Source organism: Oncorhynchus masou, chromosome 5 (assembly GCF_036934945.1).
Source record: "Oncorhynchus masou masou isolate Uvic2021 chromosome 5, UVic_Omas_1.1, whole genome shotgun sequence".
In the NCBI taxonomy this organism is placed as follows: domain Eukaryota; kingdom Metazoa; phylum Chordata; class Actinopteri; order Salmoniformes; family Salmonidae; genus Oncorhynchus; species Oncorhynchus masou.
Genome location: NC_088216.1, coordinates 86,030,439 through 86,052,938, shown reverse-complemented (window position 1 = coordinate 86,052,938; position 22,500 = coordinate 86,030,439). Strand labels below are relative to the sequence as shown.

Genomic DNA, 22,500 nt, shown 5'->3' with positions numbered 1-22,500 from the left:
TCTCTCTCCCCAGTGTTAGCCCCTAGCATCATGTCTCTCTCCCCAGTGTTAGCCCCTAGCATCATGCATCATGTCTCTCCCCAGTGTTAGCCCCTAGCATCATGTCTCTCTCCCCAGTGTTAGTCCCTAGCATCATGTCTCTCTCCCCAGTGTTAGTCCCTAGCATCATGTCTCTCTCCCCAGTGTTAGCCCCTAGCATCATGTCTCTCTCCCCCCCAGCATCATGTCTCTCTCCCCAGTGTTAGCCCCTAGCATCATCCCCATGCATCATGTCTCTCTCCCCAGTGTTAGTCCCTAGCATCATGTCTCTCCCCAGTGTTAGTCCCCCAGTCTCTCTCCCCAGTGTTAGCCCCTAGCATCATGTCTCTCTCCCCAGTGTTAGCCCCTAGCATCATGTCTCTCTCCCCAGTGTTAGTCCCTAGCATCATGTCTCTCTCCCCAGTGTTAGCCCCTAGCATCATGTCTCTCTAGCATTCCCCAGTGTTAGCATCATGTCTCTCCCCAGTGTTAGTCCCTAGCATCATGTCTCTCTCCCCAGTGTTAGCCCTAGCATCATGTCTCTCTCCCCAGTGTTAGCCCCTAGCATCATGTCTCTCTCCCCAGTGTTAGCCCCTAGCATCTTGTCTCTCTCCCCCTAGCATCATGCTCCCCAGTGTCTAGCATCATGTCCTCTCCCCAGTGTTAGTCCCTAGCATCATGTCTCTCTCCCCAGTGTTAGCCCCTAGCATCATGTCTCTCTCCCCAGTGTTAGTCCTAGCATCATGTCTCTCTCCCCAGTGTTAGCCCCTAGCATCATGTCTCTCTCCCCAGTGTTAGCCCCTAGCATCATGTCTCTCTCCCCAGTGTTAGCCCCTAGCATCATGTCTCTCTCCCCAGTGTTAGTCCCTAGCATCATGTCTCTCTCCCCAGTGTTAGTCCCTAGCATCATGTCTCTCTCCCCAGTGTTGGCCCCTAGCATCATGTCTCTCTCCCCAGTGTTAGGCCCTAGCATCATGTCTCTCTCCCCAGTGTTAGCCCCTAGCATCATGTCTCTCTCCCCAGTGTTAGCCCCTAGCATCATGTCTCTCTCCCCAGTGTTAGCACCTAGCATCATGTCTCTCTCCTCAGTGTTGGCCCCAAGCATCATGTCTCTCTCCCCAGTGTTAGTCCCAAGCATCATGTCTCTCTCCCCAGTGTTAGCCCCTAGCATCATGTCTCTCTCCCCAGTGTTAGCCCCTAGCATCATGTCTCTCTCCCAGTGTTAGTCCCTAGCATCATGTCTCTCTCCCCAGTGTTGGCCCCAAGCATCATGTCTCTCTCCCCAGTGTTAGCCCCTAGCATCATGTCTCTCTCCCCAGTGTTAGTCCCTAGCATCATGTCTCTCTCCCCAGTGTTAGTCCCTAGCATCATGTCTCTCTCCAGCTGAGACCCAGTGTTGGCCCCTAGCATCATGTCTCTGAGAGATAGATAGTGGTTTAATATTCTCGTGGAATGAGGAACCTCACAGCTTTAAGAAAAACCCCATCGGGGCCTCTGTAGTAGGGAACTGGTGTGTCAGTGGAACAGAGTCCATTAACCCTCCCATTCTCTGTTACTAAATGCAATAGTGGAAACAAAGAGACATGACAAAAGGCAAAATGGGAAGAATGTATAACTTGCACGTGGAGTCTACTCAAGGACCCTTGACAGGCCCTCCAACCGTGATGCTTTCAGTGTAGGGTAGAAAGGGAGGATTAAGCCATTAGGATGGATGTACATAGAGTCTGTCTGTCTGTCTGTCTGTCTGTCTGCCTGTCCGTGTGTTAAATGACCATACAGCTCTTTAGTACAGCGAGGTCCCAGGAAGTCACTGCATCGCCACAAATCACGGTGTAATTGGGTTCAATCCTGGTGTAAAGGGAAGTAGTGTCTGAGTTAACTATGATGAATCAGTCCAACAGCAGGACGGGTAACCTCTCAGTCTGCTGGAGCTACATACGAATGGGTATACATTATAACGGGAGAGATGACAGAGAGTGGTAAAATCTCACTGAAATATAGTGGTATTATATTCATGAAACCTCACTGAAATATATTGGTCATATATTCATGAAACCTCACTGAAATATAGTGGTAATATATTCATGAAACCTCACTGAAATATAGTGGTATTATATTCATGAAACCTCACTGAAATATAGTGGTATTATATTCATGAAACCTCACTGAACCCTATTGGTAATATATTCATGAAACCTCACTGAAATATAGTGGTAATATATTCATGAAACCTCACTGAACCCTATTGGTAATATATTCATGAAACCTCACTGAAATATAGTGGTAATATATTCATGAAACCTCACTGAAATATAGTGGTAATATATTCATGAAACCTCACTGAAATATAGTGGTAATATATTCATGAAACCTCACTGAAATATAGTGGTAATATATTCATGAAACCTCACTGAAATATAGTGGTAATATATTCATGAAACCTCACTGAAATATAGTGGTAATATATTCATGAAACCTCACTGAAATATAGTGGTAATATATTCATGAAACCTCACTGAAATATATTGGTAATATATTCATGAAACCTCACTGAACCCTATTGGTAATATATTCATGATGACTTCCCATATAAGCAGTGGTGTAAAGTACTACTACTACTACTACTTTAAAGTACTACTACTACTACTACTACTACTACTACTACTACTTTAAAGTACTACTACTACTACTTTAAAGTACTACTACTACTTTAAAGTACTACTACTACTACTTTAAAGTACTACTAGTACTACTTTAAAGTACTACTACTACTACTTTAAAGTACTACTACTACTACTACTTTACAGTACTACTACTACTACTACTACTACTACTTTAAAGTACTACTACTTTAAAGTACTACTACTACTACTTTAAAGTACTACTACTACTACTACTACTACTACTTTAAAGTACTACTACTACTACTACTACTTTAAAGTACTACTACTACTACTACTACTTTAAAGTACTACTACTACTACTACTACTTTAAAGTACTACTACTACTACTACTTTAAAGTACTACTACTACTACTACTTTAAAGTACTACTACTACTACTTTAAAGTACTACTACTACTACTTTAAAGTACTACTACTACTACTTTAAAGTACTACTACTACTACTTTAAAGTACTACTACTTTAAAGTACTACTACTACTACTACTACTACTTTAAAGTACTACTACTACTACTACTACTACTACTACTACTTTAAAGTACTACTACTACTACTACTACTACTACTACTTTAAAGTACTACTACTACTACTACTACTACTACTACTACTACTACTACTACTACTTTAAAGTACTACTATTACTACTTTAAATTACTACTACTACTACTTTAAAGTACTACTATTACTACTTTAAATTACTACTACTACTACTTTAAAGTACTACTACTACTTTAAAGTACTACTACTACTACTACTACTACTTTAAAGTACTACTACTACTACTACTACTACTACTTTAAAGTACTACTACTACTACTACTTTAAAGTACTACTACTACTACTTTAAAGTACTACTACTACTACTACTACTACTTTAAAGTACTACTTAAGTCATTTTTTGGGGTATTTGCACTTTACTTTATTATTTTTACTTTGACTTTTTCCTCCATATATTTTCCCTGACACCCAAAACTACTCGTTACATTTTGAATGCTTAGCAGGACAGGAAAATGGTCCAATTCACTCACATATCAAGAGAACATCCCTGGTCATCCCTACCGCCTCTGATCTGGAGGACTCACTAAACAGAGAACATCCCTGGTCATCCCTACTGCCTCTGATCTGGAGGACTCACTAAACAGAGAACATCCCTGGTCATCCCTACTGCCTCTGATCTGGAGGACTCACTAAACAGAGAACATCCCTGGTCATCCCTACTGCCTCTGGTCTGGAGGACTCACTAAACAGAGAACATCCCTGGTCATCCCTACTGCCTCTGATCTGGAGAACTCACTAAACAGAGAACATCCCTGGTCATCCCTACTGCCTCTGATCTGTAGGACTCACTAAAAATAAGTCTTTCTTGGTAAATTATGTCTAAGTGTTGGGAGTGTGCCCCTGGCTATCCGTAAATCTCAAAAGCTAGAAAATGTGTCTGTGTCATGATCGTCTTATGAAGCGGACCAAAATGCAGTGCAGTATGTGTTCATGATGATTTTTTTAATAAAAGAAAGCACTGAACACTGAATACAAACTATACAAAACAATAATATCTTACATTTTGATCGCCTTAAAAATAAATGGAAACTTTTTGCAATTGCGAGTTGGAAAGGCGTCAAAGCCAATCAAAGTTACCTTTTTGGTTATTTATTTCAAATCCTGAGGTATTAAGTAGACGCTGGATTCCATGCTGAAAGAACTGGCTATTGGCTAACACTGGGGAGAGATACTTAATTGGCTATTGGCTAACACTGGGGAGAGATATTTAATTGGCTATTGGCTAACACTGGGTTTTAGCTGGGGAGAGAGACATGATGCAAGGGGCTAACACTGGGGAGAGAGACATGATGCTTGGGGCTAATATATATATATATATATATATGTGTGTGTTAAAGATGGTGGGGCTTAAGCTGCATCCCTGTCCCACCCCACGGCCCTGTGGGAAGAAACGTGTGTGTTTTTTGCCAATTTTAACCGCACACTTGTTGTTTGTGTACATGGATTTTAGAATGTCGTATGTTTTACCCCCAACACCACTATCCATCAATTTGTATAGCAGACCCTCATCACAAATTGAGTCAAAAGCTTTTTTGAAATCAACAAAGCATGAGAAGACTTTGCCTTTGTTTTGGTTTGTTTGGTTGTCAATTAGGGTGTGCAGGGTGAATACATGGTCTGTTGTACGGTAATTACAACATTCTCTCTCTCCCTCTCTCTGTCTCCCTCTCTCTCTTTCTGTTTTGCCTTCTCTTTTTCTCTTTCCCTACCCCCCTTGCTCTCTCCCCTTCTCTCACTCTCCTCCTCAAAACACACATTCGCTTCAAAATAGTTACTCCCTCCTCTAGAGGAAATGTATTTTCCAAGAAGTATCACAGTGGAATGAATGACATAATAATTCCATGATAATGGTTATTTCCCCCGGTTCATTCAGAGACAGTTTGGTAGTACGGCTGTTGTGTCTTGGGGGAAAACCTTTGAAAGATTGTTTGAGTGGAAAAGAGAGGTATGGTTCTGTGGTTAATACCCAGGTGTCAGACGATGATGATGGTGTGTGTGTCTTAAAACCAAACTCCCCCAAGAGAGAGAGAGAGAGAGAGAGAGAGAGAGAGAGAGAGAGAGAGAGAGAGAGAGAGAGAGAGAGAGAGAGAGAGAGAGAGAGAGAGAGAGAGAGAGAGAGAGAGAGAGAGAGAGAGAGAGCGAGAGAGAGAGATAGATAGAGAAAGAGACTCACTATCAGACTAGAGAGGGATCACTTATTATTACTTACCACCAGAGAGTTGGAGCCTTCACTCACAAGATGAGAGAGAGCATCACCTAGAGCTAGCATCACCTAACATCACTCACCATCACTCACCATCACCTAACATCACCTAACATCCTCATCATCACCTAACATCACCTAACATCCCTCACCATCACCTAACATCACCTAACATCCCCTAACATCACCTAACATCACTCACCATCACCTAACATCAGTCACCATCACTCACTACCACTCACCACCACTTACAATCACTCACTATCACTACTATCACTCACCATCACTTAGCATCACCTAACATCACCACCACTTTCTAACATCAGTTGATATCACCTACCTTAACAGTGTCAGCCATCACTCCTAAACCCAGACTCACCATCACTCACCATCAGATAACATCACCACCATCACCATAACATCACATCATCACCTAACATCACTCACCATCACCTAACATCACTCACCATCACCTAACATCACCTAACATCCCTCACCATCACCTAGCATCACCTAACATCCCTCACCATCACCTAGCATCACCTAACATCCTCACCATCACCTAGCATCACCTAACATCACTCACCATCACTCACCATCACCTAACATCACCTAACATCATCATCACCTAACATCACCTAACATCCTCACCATCACCTAACATCACCTAACATCCCTCACCATCACCTAACATCACTCACCATCACCTAACATCAGTCACCATCACCTAACATCACTCACCATCACTCACCATCACCTAACATCACCTAACATCCTACCATCACCTACCATCACCTAACATCCCTCACATCACTAGCATCACCTAACATCACCATCACCTAATCACCTAACATCACTCACCATCACTAACCATCACTAACATCACCTAACATCACTCACCATCACCTAACATCACCTAACAACATCACTAATCATAACATCCCCTCACCATCACCTAACATCACTCACCATCACCTAACATCAGTCAACATCACCTAACATCACTCACCATCACCCAACATCACCTCACCATCACCTAACATCATCACCATCACCTAACATCACTCACCATCACCTAACACATCACCCTACCATCACCTAACATCACTCACCATCACCTAACATCACCATCACCTAACATCACTCACCATCACCTAACATCACTCACCATCACCTAACATCCTCACCATCACCTAAACATCACTCACCATCACCTAACATCACTCACCATCACCTAACATCAGTCACCATCACCTAACATCATCACCATCTAACATCATCATCACCTAACACATCACCATCACCTAACCATCACCTAACATCATCACCATCACCTAACATCAGTCTCACCTCACTAACATCACTCACCATCACCTAAACATCACCATCACCTAACATCACCATCACACCATCACCTAACATCCTTCACCATCACCTAACATCACCCAAAATCACTCACCATCACCTAACATCACTCACCATCACCTAACATCACTCACCATCACCTAACATCACTCACCATCACCTAACATCCCTCACCATCACCTAACATCAGTCACCATCACCTAACATTCACCACCATCACCTAACATCACTCACCATCACCTAACATCACCTCACTAACATCATCACCATCACCTAACATCAGTCACCATCACCTAACATCAGTCACCATCACCTAACATCAGTCACCATCACCTAACATCAGTCACCATCACCTAACATCAGTCACCATCACCTAACATCAGTCACCATCACCTAACATCAGTCACCATCACCCAACATCACTCACCATCACCTAACATCACTCACCATCACCTAACATCCCTCACCATCACCTAACATCACTCACCATCACCTAACATCCTTCACCATCACCTAACATCACTCACCATCACCTAACATCAGTCACCATCACCTAACATCAGTCACCATCACCTAACATCAGTCACCATCACCTAACATCAGTCATCACCTAACACTCACCATCACCCAACATCACTCACCATCACCTAACATCACCATCTCACCATCACCCATCACCACCACCATCTACCACTCACCATCCTGACCATCCCTCACCATCACCTAACATCAGTCACCATCACCTAACATCAGTCATCAACATCACTCACTATCTCTACCATCACTACCATCACTCACCATCACCATTCACCATCACTAGAATCACTTACCATCAAGACCATCATTCACCATCACTTACCATCACCCACCATCACTACCATCCCTCACCATCACCTAACATCACTCACTATCTCTACCATCACCACCATCACTAGAATAATTTACCATCACTTACCATCACTACCGTCACTCACCATCACTCACCATCATTTACCATTGTCTGCTATCTCTAATCTATCTGAGAGTTACATCAAGTCTTTAGGTATTCAGACCAGTGGTCTGGTCTAAGAGTGGAATGGATGAAGAGGGGAGGAGAAGAAACAGAGAGGACAGAAGAAAAAATAAAGAGAGGATGAAGAGAGGGGAAGGAAAGGATTAGAAGAGGATAGAGGGGGAAGAGGGGAGGAAGAGGAGAGAGGGAGGAAGAGGAGAAAGGGAGGAAGGGGAGAGAGGGAGGAAGAGGAGAGGAAGAGGAGAGAGGAGGAAGAAAAGATAAAGAGAGGATGAAGAGAGGGGAAGGAAAGGATTAGAAGAGGATACAGGTGGAAGAGGGGAGGAAGAGGAGAGAGGGAGGAAGAGGAGAGAGGGAGGAAGAGGGGAGGAAGAGGAGAGAGGAGGAAGAAAAGATAAAGAGAGGATGAAGAGAGGGGAAGGAAACGATTAGAAGAGGATAGAGGGGGAAGAGGGGAGGAAGAGGAGAGAGGGGGAAAAGGGGAGGAAGAGGAGAGAGGGGGAAAAGGGGAGGAAGAAGGTCGGTGTTTCTGTTCAGATCTGCCACAGCTACATCCGCCCAAACAACCCCAAGACATCCACCTCTAATTAGCAGCATTCTTCACCCCAAACCCCTCTGCCACCCCATTCCGCACGCACACACACACACACACACACACACACACACACACACACACACACACACACACACACACACACACACACACACACACACACACACACACACACACACACACACACATCTGCTTTCTCTCTGTTCTCTGACAGGTTCATTCGCTCCGCTGACCTACAGCTCAGAATTGCTCTCTGTGTCAGCCCTCGCTCTTATCTGCCTCACCTCGTTACCGCGGTGACACAGAGGTCAGGGGTCAGGGGGCACTGACCGACACGGACACATACCACAAATGCAAAGGCACCAAGTTTTTTTTTTTCCGGTGTTACGTCGTCAGTAATCTCTGGTGGACAGACTAGATACGTAAAATGGTGCCGTAAATCTGATACTACGGGATGCAGGAGATAACAAAAAGCATTAGTTCCTGTGCTTGAGTTGTTGCCACTGGTGACTTGGACAAAAGGTGTGAGCATCTTTTTGATATTTTTATGATAGGGGATGGAAACAATTTGGCCCACAGACTTTCCCGTAACTTGCAAATGGAGATGGTGAAACTGTTCCGGTTTCTGATCCTCTTATCGCGTCTCAGAACGTAATGGACTATCTGACCAGTTTACACAAGACTTTAGTTCTGGGTTAACCAGGATTACGTTGTCAGGAGGAAAAAAAACCTCTGTCAGAGTCTCTGATCGTTGAGTAGGTCCCCGGTATGTTATGGGAACTGGGTTCATCAGTTCATCAAACATTCATAGTTTTTACTCTAAGTCCTTCCAGACAAAAGAGTTTGAAACCAGATCTGTGTGAATGATATGAGCACTGAATGGTTGTTTCACCACGCAACGTATTGACTGTGTGTGTGTGTGTGTGTGTGTGTGTGTGTGTGTGTGTGTGTGTGTGTGTGTGTGTGTGTGTGTGTGTGTGTGTGTGTGTGTGTGTGTGTGTGAAAGTAGGTTAGTAAGAATATGTGTGTACTGTCAGCAGTGGAACCGATAAAATATCATTATTACGACAGATGTTTTTAGTCTCTCTGAGCGAGCTTCAATTCCTCTGTTTTTTTAAGTTAACCTCTGAAGTCAGAAACCCTGCCGACATATAGACATTAACACGAATTGTACAGCAACTTTTTCAACTGAAATTCTCCTTTTTTGTGTGTTTTTGATGGGGAGGGTTGACTTAAATGTGGATTAGGACCAATGTAAACAGGCCTGTGGAGGACAATGACCTCATGTCTCCCTGTCTCTGACCAACAACACAGACCTCATGTCTCCCTGGCTCTGACCAACAACACAGACCTCATGTCTCCATGTCTCTGACCAACAACACAGACCTCATGTCTCTGAGCAACAACACAGTCCTCATGTCTCTGACCAACAACACAGACCTCATGCCTCCCTGTCTCTGACCAACAACACAGACCTCATGTCTCTGACCAGCAACACAGACCTCATGTCTCTGACCAACAACACAGACCTCATGTCTCCATGTCTCTGACCAACAACACAGACCTCATGTCTCTGACCAACTACACAGACCTCATGTCTCCCTGTCTCTGACCAACAACACAGACCTCATGTCTCCCTGTCTCTGACCAACAACACAGACCTCATGTCTCTGACCAACAACACAGACCTCATGTCTCCATGTCTCTGACCAACAACACAGACCTCATGTCTCTGACCAACAACACAGACCTCATGTCTCTGACCAACAACACAGACCTCATGTCTCTGACCAACAACACAGACCTCATGTCTCCATGTCTCTGACCAACAACACAGACCTCATGTCTCTGACCAACAACACAGACCTCATGTCTCTGACCAACAACACAGACCTCATGTCTCCCTGTCTCTGACCAACAACACAGACCTCATGTCTCTGACCAACAACACAGACCTCATGTCTCTGACCAACTACACAGACCTCATGTCTCCCTGTCTCTGACCAACAACACAGACCTCATGTCTCCCTGTCTCTGACCAACAACACAGACCTCATGTCTCTGTCCAACAACACAGACCTCATGTCTCTGTCCAACAACACAGACCTCATGTCTCTGACCAACAACACAGACCTCATGTCTCTGACCAACAACACAGACCTCATGTCTCTGACCAACAACACAGACATCATGTCTCTGTCCAACAACACAGACCTCATGTCTCTGACCAACAACACAGACCTCATGTCTCCCGGTCTCTGACCAACAACACAGACCTCATGTCTCTGACCAACAACACAGACCTCATGTCTCTGACCAACAACACAGACCTCATGTCTCCCTGTCTCTGACCAACAACACAGACCTCATGTCTCCATGTCTCTGACCAACAACACAGACCTCATGTCTCTGACCAACAACACAGACCTCATGTCTCTGACCAACAACACAGACCTCATGTCTCTGACCAACAACACAGACCTCATGTCTCCCTGTCTCTGACCAACAACACAGACCTCATGTCTCTGACCAACAACACAGACCTCATGTCTCTGACCAACAACACAGACCTCATGTCTCCATGTCTCTGACCAACAACACAGACCTCATGTCTCTGACCAACAACACAAACCTCATGTCTCCATGTCTCTGACCAACAACACAGACCTCATGTCTCTGACCAACAACACAAACCTCATGTCTCCCTGTCTCTGACCAACAACACAGACCTCATGTCTCTGACCAACAACACAGACCTCATGTCTCTGACCAACAACACAGACCTCATGTCTCTGACCAACAACACAGACCTCATGTCTCCATGTCTCTGACCAACAACACAGACCTCATGTCTCTGACCAACAACACAGACCTCATGTCTCTGACCAACAACACAGACCTCATGTCTCCCTGTCTCTGACCAACAACACAGACCTCATGTCTCTGACCAACAACACAGACCTCATGTCTCTGACCAACAACACAGACCTCATGTCTCCATGTCTCTGACCAACAACACAGACCTCATGTCTCTGACCAACAACACAAACCTCATGTCTCCATGTCTCTGACCAACAACACAGACCTCATGTCTCTGACCAACAACACAAACCTCATGTCTCCCTGTCTCTGACCAACAACACAGACCTCATGTCTCTGACCAACAACACAGACCTCATGTCTCTGACCAACAACACAGACATCATGTCTCTGTCCAACAACACAGACCTCATGTCTCTGACCAACAACACAGACCTCATGTCTCCCGGTCTCTGACCAACAACACAGACCTCATGTCTCTGACCAACAACACAGACCTCATGTCTCTGACCAACAACACAGACCTCATGTCTCCCTGTCTCTGACCAACAACACAGACCTCATGTCTCCATGTCTCTGACCAACAACACAGACCTCATGTCTCTGACCAACAACACAGACCTCATGTCTCCCTGTCTCTGACCAACAACACAGACCTCATGTCTCCCTGTCTCTGACCAACAACACAGACCTCATGTCTCTGACCAACAACACAGACCTCATGTCTCTGACCAACAACACAGACCTCATGTCTCTGACCAACAACACAGACCTCATGTCTCTGACCAGCAACACAGACCTCATGTCTCTGACCAACAACACAGACCTCATTTCTCTGACCAACAACACAGACCTCATGTCTCCCTGTCTCTGACCAACAACACAGACCTCATGTCTCCATGTCTCTGACCAACAACACAGACCTCATGTCTCTGACCAACAACACAGACCTCATGTCTCCCTGTCTCTGACCAACAACACAGACCTCATGTCTCTGACCAACAACACAGACCTCATGTCTCTGACCAACAACACAGACCTCATGTCTCTGACCAACAACACAGACCTCATGTCTTTGACCAACAACACAGACCTCATGTCTCTGACCAACAACACAGACCTCATGTCTTTGACCAACAACACAGAGCTGATGAACTTCATACTTCCTCCTATTATTTTGACGACAGCCTCTGCTCAAGCACACACTACCTCACACACACACACACACTACCTCACACACACACACACACACACACACGCACAAACACACACACTACCTCACACACACGCACGAACATACACACACACACACGCACGAACACACACACACACACACACACACACACACACACACACACACACACACCACCGATAGCCTCTGCTCAATATACCACAGCTAGACTGCACGTACCCGGGCTCCTACAGTACATCAGTAAAACACACATTCTTCGTGTTGCTCATTAGGATAAAAAAAACACACGGAACCGTCACTGTGGTGCCAGCAGCAGGAAGTAGTCAGTCCTGTACGAGGTCACTCTCTATAGTGTCTCAGCTGTGCTACGATTGGCTCCGGTCACATGTTTCATCGGGTGTCGATCTAAATGACTATTGTTCTCAGTGTTCGGCTTTTACAACAACACATTACATTAATGGCGTTGCCCTGCGACGACTCCTTCTCTTTCCCCCCACCGCCTCTGCTCACGCACAAACACCCCACAATGCACTGCCATGCGATGAAAGAGAATTGTTTAATCGTTTTGCTTCACTTTTATAACTTGAATGAGTTCACCACAGTTTAAATGACCCCTCCCTCCCTCCCTAATGTCAGTATCACTGACCAACAAAGACAGAGAAATATGGTTATACAGAAAACATTGTTTCATCATCTGGTGTCAGAGGAGGCGCCCTCAGGCTTTCTGGGATATATGACCCCTCCTCTCTGTATCAAATCAATTTACCTCAGGGGGGCTTTATTGGCACGGGAATCATATGTAAAAAAAATAATAATAATTTTACCGTTATTTTACTAGGCAAGTCAGTTAAGAACAAATTCTTATTTTCAATGACGGCCTAGGAACAGTGGGTTAACTGCCTGTTCAGGGGCAGAACGACAGATTTGTACCTTGTCAGCTCAGGGATTTGAACTTGCAACCTTCCAGTTACTTGTCCAACGCTGTAACCACTAGGCTACCCTGCTGCCCCTACACTCTAACCACTAGGCTACCCTACCGCCCCTACACTCTAACCACTAGGCTACCCTGCAGCCCCTACACTCTAACCACTAGGCTACCCTGCCGCCTCTACACTCTAACCACTAGGCTACCCTGCCGCCTCTACACTCTAACCACTAGGCTACCCTGCCACCTCTACGGCTTCCTGCTGCCTCTACACTCTAACCACTAGGCTACCCTGCCCCCTCTACACTCTAACCACTAGGCTACCCTGCCGCCTCTACACTCTAACCACTAGGCTACCCTGCCCCCTCTACACTCTAACCACTAGACTACCCTGCCCCTACACTATAACCACTAGGCTACCCGGCCGCCTCTACACTCTAACCACTAGGCTACCCTGCCCCCTCTACACTCTAACCACTAGGCTACCCTGCCGCCTCTACACTCTAACCACTAGGCTACCCTGCCGCCTCTACACTCTAACCACTAGGCTACCCTGCCGCCTCTACGGCTTCCTGCTGCCTCTACACTCTAACCACTAGGCTACCCTGCCCCCTCTACACTCTAACCACTAGGCTACCCTGCCGCCTCTACACTCTAACCATTAGGCTCCCCTGCCACCTCTACACTCTAACCACTAGGCTACCCTGCCCCCTCTACACTCTAACCACTAGGCTACCCTGCCCCCTCTACACTCTAACCACTAGACTACCCTGCCCCTACACTATAACCACTAGGCTACCCTGCCGCCCCAACACTCTAACCACTAGGCTACCCTGCCACCTCTACACTCTAACCATTAGGCTCCCCTGCCACCTCTACACTCTAACCACTAGACTACCATGCCACCTCTACACTCTATCCACTAGGCTACCCTGCCGCCTCTACACTCTAACCACTAGGCTACCCTGCCGCCTCTACACTCTAACCACTAGGCTACCCTGCCGCCTCTACACTCTAACCACTAAACTACCCTGCCGCCCCTACAATCTAACCACTAGACTACCCTGCCACCTCTACACTCTAACCACTAGACTACCCTGCCACCTCTACACTCTAACCACTAGACTACCTGCCTCCTCTACACTCTAACCACTAGGCTACCCTGCCGCCTCTACACTCTAACCACTAGGCTACCTGCCACCCCAACACTCTAACCACTAGGCTACCCTGCCACCTCTACACTCTAACCACTAGGCTACCTGCCACCCCTACACTCTAACCACTAGGCTACCTGCCACCTCTACACTCTAACCACTAGGCTACCCTGCCACCTCTACACTCTAACCACCAGGCTACCTGCCACCTCTACACTCTAACCACTAGACTACCTGCCTCCTCTACACTCTAACCACTAGGCTACCCTGCCACCCCTACACTCTAACCACTAGGCTACCTGCCACCCCTACACTCTAACCACTAGGCTACCCTGCCACCTCTACACTCTAACCACTAGACTACCCTGCCGCCCCTACACTCTACCACTAGGCTACCCTGCCACCTTTACACTCTAACCACTAGGCTACCTCTACACTTTAACCACTAGGCTACCTCTACACTCTAACCACTAGGCTACCATGCCACCTCTACACTCTAACCACTAGGCTACCCTGCCGCCCCTACACTCTAACCACTAGGCTACCATGCCACCTCTACACTCTAACCACTAGACTACCTGCCTCCTCTACACTCTAACCACTAGGCTACCCTGCCGCCTCTACACTCTAACCACTAGGCTACCTACCTCCTCTACACTCTAACCACTAGGCTACCTGCCTCCTCCACAGTCTAACCACTAGGCTACCTGCCTCCTCTACACTCTAACCACTAGGCTACCTGCCGCCTCTACACTCTAACCACTAGGCTACCTGCCTCCTCTACACTCTAACCACTAGGCTACCTGCCGCCTCTACACTCTAACCACTAGGCTACCTGCCGCCTCTACACTCTAACCACTAGGCTACCTGCCTCCTCTACACTCTAACCACTAGGCTACCTGCCACCCCAGCAGTGAGGTCAACATTGTCAAAGCGGAAAAGAACATAAACATAAGCACAAAGAAAATAAAAAATAAATGAACAGTAACCATTACACTTCCAAAAGTTCCATAAGAATAAAGACCTTACAAATGTAATATTATGTCTGTATACAGTGTTACCTAAATATAGTTTGTATTTACAATGGTGTTTGTTCTTCACTGGTTGCCCTTTTCTCGTGGCAACAGGTCACAAATCTTGCTGCAGTGATGGCACACTGTGGTATTTCACAGAGTTTATCAAAATTGGATTTGTTTTTTCGAATTCTTTGTGGATCTGTGTAATCTGAGGGAAATTTGTGTCTCTAATATGGTCATATCTCCCTCCCTTCCTCCCTACTTCCCTCCCTCTGACACACAGTGAGGAGCATCAATCCTCCCTCCCTCCCTCCCTCCGACACACAGGGAAGAGCATCAATCCCCAGAGCCCTCCCTCCCTCCCTCCCTCCCTCTGACACACAGGGAGGAATATCAATCCCCAGAGCCCTCCCTCCCTCCCTCCCTCTGACACACAGGGAGGAGCATCAATCCCCAGAGCCCGCCCTCCCTCCCTCCCTCCCTCCCTCCCTCCCTCCCTCTGACACACAGGGAGGAATATCAATCCCCAGAGCCCTCCCTCCCTCCCTCCCTCTGACACACAGAGAGGAGCATCAATCCCCAGAGCCCTCCCTCCCTCCCTCCCTCCCTCCCTCTGACACACAGGGAGGAGCATCAATCCCCAGAGCCCTCCCTCCCTCCCTCCCTCTGACACACAGAGAGGAGCATCAATCCCCAGAGCCCTCCCTCCCTCCCTCCCTCTGACACACAGGGAGGAATATCAATCCCCAGAGCCCTCCCTCCCTCCCTCCCTCTGACACACAGGGAGGAGCATCAATCCCCAGAGCCCTCCCTCCCTCCCTCCCTCCCTCCCTCCCTCCCTCTGACACACAGGGAGGAGCATCAATCCCCAGAGCCCTCCCTCCCTCCCTCCGACACACAGGGAGGAGCATCAATCCCCAGAGCCCTCCCTCCCTCCCTCCCTCCCTCTGACACACAGGGAGGAGCATCAATCCACAGAGCCCGCCCTCCCTCCCTCCCTCCCTCCCTCTGACACACAGGGAGGAATATCAATCCCCAGAGCCCTCCCTCCCTCCCTCCCTCCCTCTGACACACAGAGAGGAGCATCAATCCCCAGAGCCCTCCCTCCCTCCCTCCCTCCGACACACAGGGAGGAGCATCAATCCCCAGAGCCCTCCCTCCCTCCCTCCCTCCCTCTGACACACAGGGAGGAGCATCAATCCCCAGAGCCCTCCCTCCCTCCCTCCGACACACAGGGAGGAGCATCAATCCCCAGAGCCCTCCCTCCCTCCCTCCCTCCGACACACAGGGAGGAGCATCAATCCCCAGAGCCCTCCCTCCCTCCCTCCCTCCCTCCCTCTGACACACAGGGAGGAGCATCAATCCCCAGAGCCCTCTCTGTCTAACTATCTGGATGTCAGAGCTAACCCCAGAGAGTGACCTCAGGAACCCAGCCTAGACCACGCATCCTGAGGGAGGAGGGAGCTGACAGGGTGTTATCAAACACACACACACACACACACACACAGGGTGTTATCCTCCAGCCCTCTGACCCTCTGACCGCTTTTCGCTATCTTCTTCTGACAGGAAGGCCAAACACACACACACACACACACACACACACACACACACACACACACACACACACACAGACATCCCATCATCCCTGGGGCTAGAATTATAGTTTGTCAGAGAGGCAGGCCTGTCAGACACACAGAGAGGCAGGCCTCTCAGACACACAGAGAGGCAGGCCTGTTAGACACACAGAGAGGCAGGCCTGTCAGACACACAGAGAGGCAGGCCTGTCAGACACACAGAGAGGCAGGCCTGTCAGACACACAGAGAGGCAGGCCTGTCAGACACACAGAGAGGCAGGCCTGTTAGACACACAGAGAGGCAGGCCTGTCAGACACACAGAGAGACAGGCCTGTCAGACACACAGAGAGGCAGGCCTGTCAGACACACAGAGAGGCAGGCCTGTCAGACACACAGAGAGGCAGGCCTGTCAGACACACAGAGAGGCAGGCCTGTCAGACACACAGAGAGGCAGGCCTGTTAGACACACAGTTGTTACTGATGAGAGAGGGAGAGGAGAAACTTGTTTCCCTAGCAGGTATCATACTAATGCCTTACTGTCCCGACAAGCAGACAACCCTCCAGGGAGAGATTATACCACACAGCTTGACAGATGAACATGAAACTGTGCAAGTAAAAGCACATGGTGATTTATCTATCTTAATGACTGCATGACACGACCAGGAAAACTCAGGGTCATAGTTTAAGTCTCTACGTCCATGGGACGTTTTTTCTTCTTCTTGAGCACATGGTCAGGGGGCCGGAATATAATTACAATTAATGAGTAGACTAGTGACCACTAGAAGCCCAACGGATACAGTATTAGACAATCATTTCAAACCTTGATTACACTTGGATTCGACAATGCTGTATGTTTATCGATTTATGCTTCGTAATACTTTGGGAACATATATCCTAAGTTAAAAATGACTTTGAGCTGATTGCCCAGAGATTTTACAGTGAAAATAATGTTTTTGCTTTTTGAAAACTCGGGTGGGCCAAATAAAATCAATCGTTGGCCAAATTTGGCACACGGAGCCGCCAGTTGAAGAGCCCTGCTCTACGTAACAGATTGTGAATGCATAGATATTAACATGAACCTACTAGATCTCCTGGCTCTACAGTACAAATCCTCTGTTGTGCCGAACAGACCACATCCCCTCTTTCCTTCCTCTACTACAACAATGAGTCAGTAGTTTCTTCTCATCTCCCCCCATTCTGCTACTGTCTGTCTGAGGATCTGGGCTATAAAACCTGGAGAGAGCCTGGCTGTACAGCAAGACAACGACAACACCACTGTTTTTGTTAAGATTTCAGATTTCAGGCCTTTATATTATCAATCATAGTATGTTGCTGGGGGGTGGGGAAATGTCTGTGCTATGGCTTTACAACCCCCTGCTTGTCACACCTTGATCTGTTTCAGCTGTCTTTGTGCTTGCCTCCACCCCCCTCCAGGTGTCGCCCATCTTCTCCATTAACCCCGGTGTATTTATACCTGTGTTCTCTGTTTGTCTGTTGCCAGTTTGTTTTGTTCGTAAAACCTACCAGCGTTTGTTTCCCTGCTCCTGCCTGTTTCTTGCTCCTGTTTTCCAGTCCTTCCCGGTTTTGACCGTTCTACCTGCCCTGAACATGAGATTGCCTGCCATTTTGTACGTTACCCCACCGTTCTGGATTATTGACCCCTGACCCTGAGACTGCCCGCCATTCTGGACCCTTTACACCCTTTCTGGATTATTGACCCCTGCCTGTCTTGACCTGTTCCTATTCACTATCAGTCCCACTTCACTATCAGTACCTATTCACTATCAGTACCTATTCACTATCAGTACCTATTCACTATCAGTCCCTATTCCCTAATTAGAAAGTCATATTGAAAACCAGCAGTGTTGCAGTTTCAAGGACCAGAGCTCCCCAGTAGACCAAGGACCAGAGCTCCCCAATACACCAAGGACCAGAGCTCCCCAGTACACCAAGGACCAGAGCTACCCAGTACACCAAGGACCAGAGCTCCCCAGTACACCAAGGACCAGAGCTCCCCAGTACACCAAGGACCAGAGCTCCCCAGTACACCAAGGACCAGAGTTCACCAGTACACCAAGGACCAGAGCTCCCCAGTACACCAAGGACCAGAGCTCCCCAGTACACCAAGGACCAGAGCTCCACAGTACACCAAGGACCAGAGCTCCCCAGTACACCAAGGACCAGAGCTCCCCAGTAGACCAAGGACCAGAGCTCCCCAGTAGACCAAGGACCAGAGTTCACCAATACACCAAGGACCAGAGCTCCCCAGTAGACCAAGGACCAGAGCTCCCCAGTAGACCAAGGACCAGAGCTCCCCAATACACCAAGGACCAGAGCTCCCCAGTACACCAAGGACCAGAGCTCCCCAGTACACCAAGGACCAGAGCTCCCCAGTACACCAAGGACCAGAGCTCCCCAGTACACCAAGGACCAGAGCTCCCCAGTAGACCAAGGACCAGAGCTCCCCAGTACACCAAGGACCAGAGTTCCCCAGTACACCAAGGACCAGAGCTCCCCAGTACACCAAGGACCAGAGCTCCCCAGTAGACCAAGGACCAGAGCTCCCCAGTAGACCAAGGACCAGAGCTCCCCAGTAGACCAAGGACCAGAGCTCCCCAGTAGACCAAGGACCAGAGCTCCCCAGTACACCAAGGACCAGAGCTCCCCAATACACCAAGGACCAGAGCTCCCCAGTAGACCAAGGACCAGAGCTCCCCAGTAGACCAAGGACCAGAGCTCCCCAATACACCAAGGACCAGAGCTCCCCATTACACCAAGGACCAGAGTTCCCCAATACACCAAGGACCAGAGCTCCGCAGTACACCAAGGACCAGAGCTCCCCAGAGTAATAAAGGGAGCGGATATGAGATACCTGTGTGTGAGAGCTGCAGGCGGGGTCCACTCTGGCTCCAGGTTGCAGCGGTAGAGGAGGTGTCTGGTAGCAACAGCAGCAGTTGGAGGGACACACCCAGCAGAACACAGAACCTCTCTGGCCCCAGGACCCTCATCTTCATCGTTATTAGTGAGAACAGGTGGTCGTCGCTGTCACATCACCCTGTGGATCTGTCTGTGGATCTGTCTGTGGATCGTCTCAGCAGTTTCTAACGTTGGCAAGCTGTCATGGGAAAAAAACACACACTTTCAAACAAGTCCAAGTAAGGCTTTTTCCTGAAAATGAAGACCTAAGCAGGAACTTTACTTGTTAATTTAATTTATTTTTGATTTAACCTTTATTTTACTAGGCAAGTCAGTTAATAACAAATTCATATTTTCAATGACTGCCTAGGAACAGTGGGTTAACTGCCTTGTTCAGGGGCAGAACGACAGATTTTTACCTTGTCAACTCGGTGGAGAACCAATCTTGCAACTTTTCGGTTAGAAGTCCAACATTCTAACCACAAGGCTACCTGCCTCTAACCACTGGGCTACCTGCCGCCCCTACACTCTAACCACTAGGCTACCTGCCCCTCTAACCACTAGGCTACCTGCCCCTCTAACCACTAGGCTACCTGCCCCTCTAACCACTAGGCTACCTGCCCCTCTAACCACTAGGCTACCTGCCCCTCTAACCACTAGGCTACCTGCCCCTCTAACCACTAGGCTACCTGCCCCTCTAACCACTAGGCTACCTGCCCCTCTAACCACTAGGCTACCTGCCCCTCTAACCACTAGGCTACCTGCCCCTCTAACCACTAGGCTACCTGCCTCTAACCACTAGGCTACCTGCCTCTAACCACTAGGCTACCTTCCTCTAACCACTAGACTACCTGCCTCTAACCACTAGGCTACCTTCCTCTAACCACTAGACTACCTGCCTCTAACCACTAGGCTACCTTCCTCTAACCACTAGACTACCTGCCTCTAACCACTAGGCTACCTTCCTCTAACCACTAAGCTACCTTCCTCTAACCACTAGACTACCTGCCTCTAACCACTAGGCTACCTGCCGACCCTCCCGATCCATGTATATGGTTAAGAGTCAAGTTACATTTTGGGAATGTTATACGTTTTCTTTGCAAGTTTAAAGCATACTGTTCGCTAGCTAGCGAATGTTAGCTTTCTGGCTCACTGGCTAATGCTGTGTGTATAATCTGTGCAGTAATATTATTTGTATTACGTTGCTAGCTAGCTAGCTAACATTGAACCTAGTTGGTTAGCTTTAGCTACCTGCAGGTTCATACTACAGCATTTGATTCATTGTGGCTATGACAATCCGATAGATGCTGTCCTCACACAGTAGGAACTGTCCTCACACAGTAGGAACTGTCCTCACACAGTAGGAACTGTCCTCTCACAGTAGGAACTGTCCTCTCACAGTAGGAACTGTCCTCTCACAGTAGGAACTGTCCTCACACTGTAGGAACTGTCCTCACACAGCATGAACTGTCCTCACACAATAGGAACTGTCCTCACACAGTATGAACTGTCCTCACACTGTAGGAACTGTCCTCACACTGTAGGAACTGTCCTCACACTGTAGGAACTGTCCTCGCACAGCATGAACTGTCCTCACACTGTAGGAACTGTCCTCACACTGTAGGAACTGTCCTCACACTGTAGGATCTGTACTCACACAGGATGAACTGTCCTCACACTGTAGGAACTGTCCTCACACTGTAGGAACTGTCCTCACACTGTAGGAACTGTCCTCACACAGTAGGAACTGTCCTCACACTGTAGGAACTGTCCTCACACTGTAGGAACTGTCCTCACACAGCATGAACTGTCCTCACACAATAGGAACTGTCCTCACACAGTATGAACTGTCCTCACACAGTAGGAACTGTCCTCACACAGTAGGAACTGTCCTCACACAGTAGGAACTGTCCTCACACTGTAGGAACTGTCCTCACACAGTAGGAACTGTCCTCACACTGTAGGAACTGTCCTCACACAGTAGGAACTGTCCTCACACAGTAGGATTTGTCCTCACACAGTAGGAACTGTCCTCACACTGTAGGAACTGTCCTCACACTGTAGGAACTGTCCTCACACAGCATGAACTGTCCTCACACAGTAGGAACTGTCCTCACACAGTAGGAACTGTCCTCACACTGTAGGAACTGTCCTCACACTGTAGGAACTGTCCTCACACTGTAGGAACTGTCCTCACACTGTAGGAACTGTCCTCACACAGCATGAACTGTCCTCACACAGGTAGGAACACTGTGAACTCCTCACACTGTAGGAACTGTCCTCACACTGTAGGAACTGTCCTCACACAGTAGGAACTGTCCTCACACAGCATGAACTGTCCTCACACAGTAGGAACTGTCCTCACAGAACTGTCCTCACACAGTAGGAACTGTCCTCACACTGTAGGAACTGTCCTCACACTGTAGGAACTGTCCTCACACAGTAGGAACTGTCCTCACACTGTCCTCACACAGTAGGAACTGTCCTCACACAGCATGAACTGTCCTCA

At 47.8% G+C, this 22,500-nt stretch overlaps 1 protein-coding gene and 1 long non-coding RNA gene across 2 annotated transcripts in view; one reads left to right on the top strand and one right to left on the bottom strand.

Annotated features, from left to right (window-relative positions):
• Positions 1 to 20,190, bottom strand: part of LOC135528125 (semaphorin-3D-like) — a 97,804-nt gene extending 77,614 nt beyond the window's left edge. The window contains exon 1 of the mRNA XM_064956966.1: positions 19,948 to 20,190. Coding sequence (XP_064813038.1) covers positions 19,948 to 20,089 — 142 coding nt within the window. The 5' untranslated portion in view covers positions 20,090 to 20,190. The remainder of the gene's footprint in view (positions 1 to 19,947) is intronic.
• LOC135528130 (uncharacterized) overlaps positions 1 to 22,500 on the top strand; it is a 214,066-nt gene that overhangs the window by 129,529 nt on the left and 62,037 nt on the right. The window lies entirely within an intron of this gene.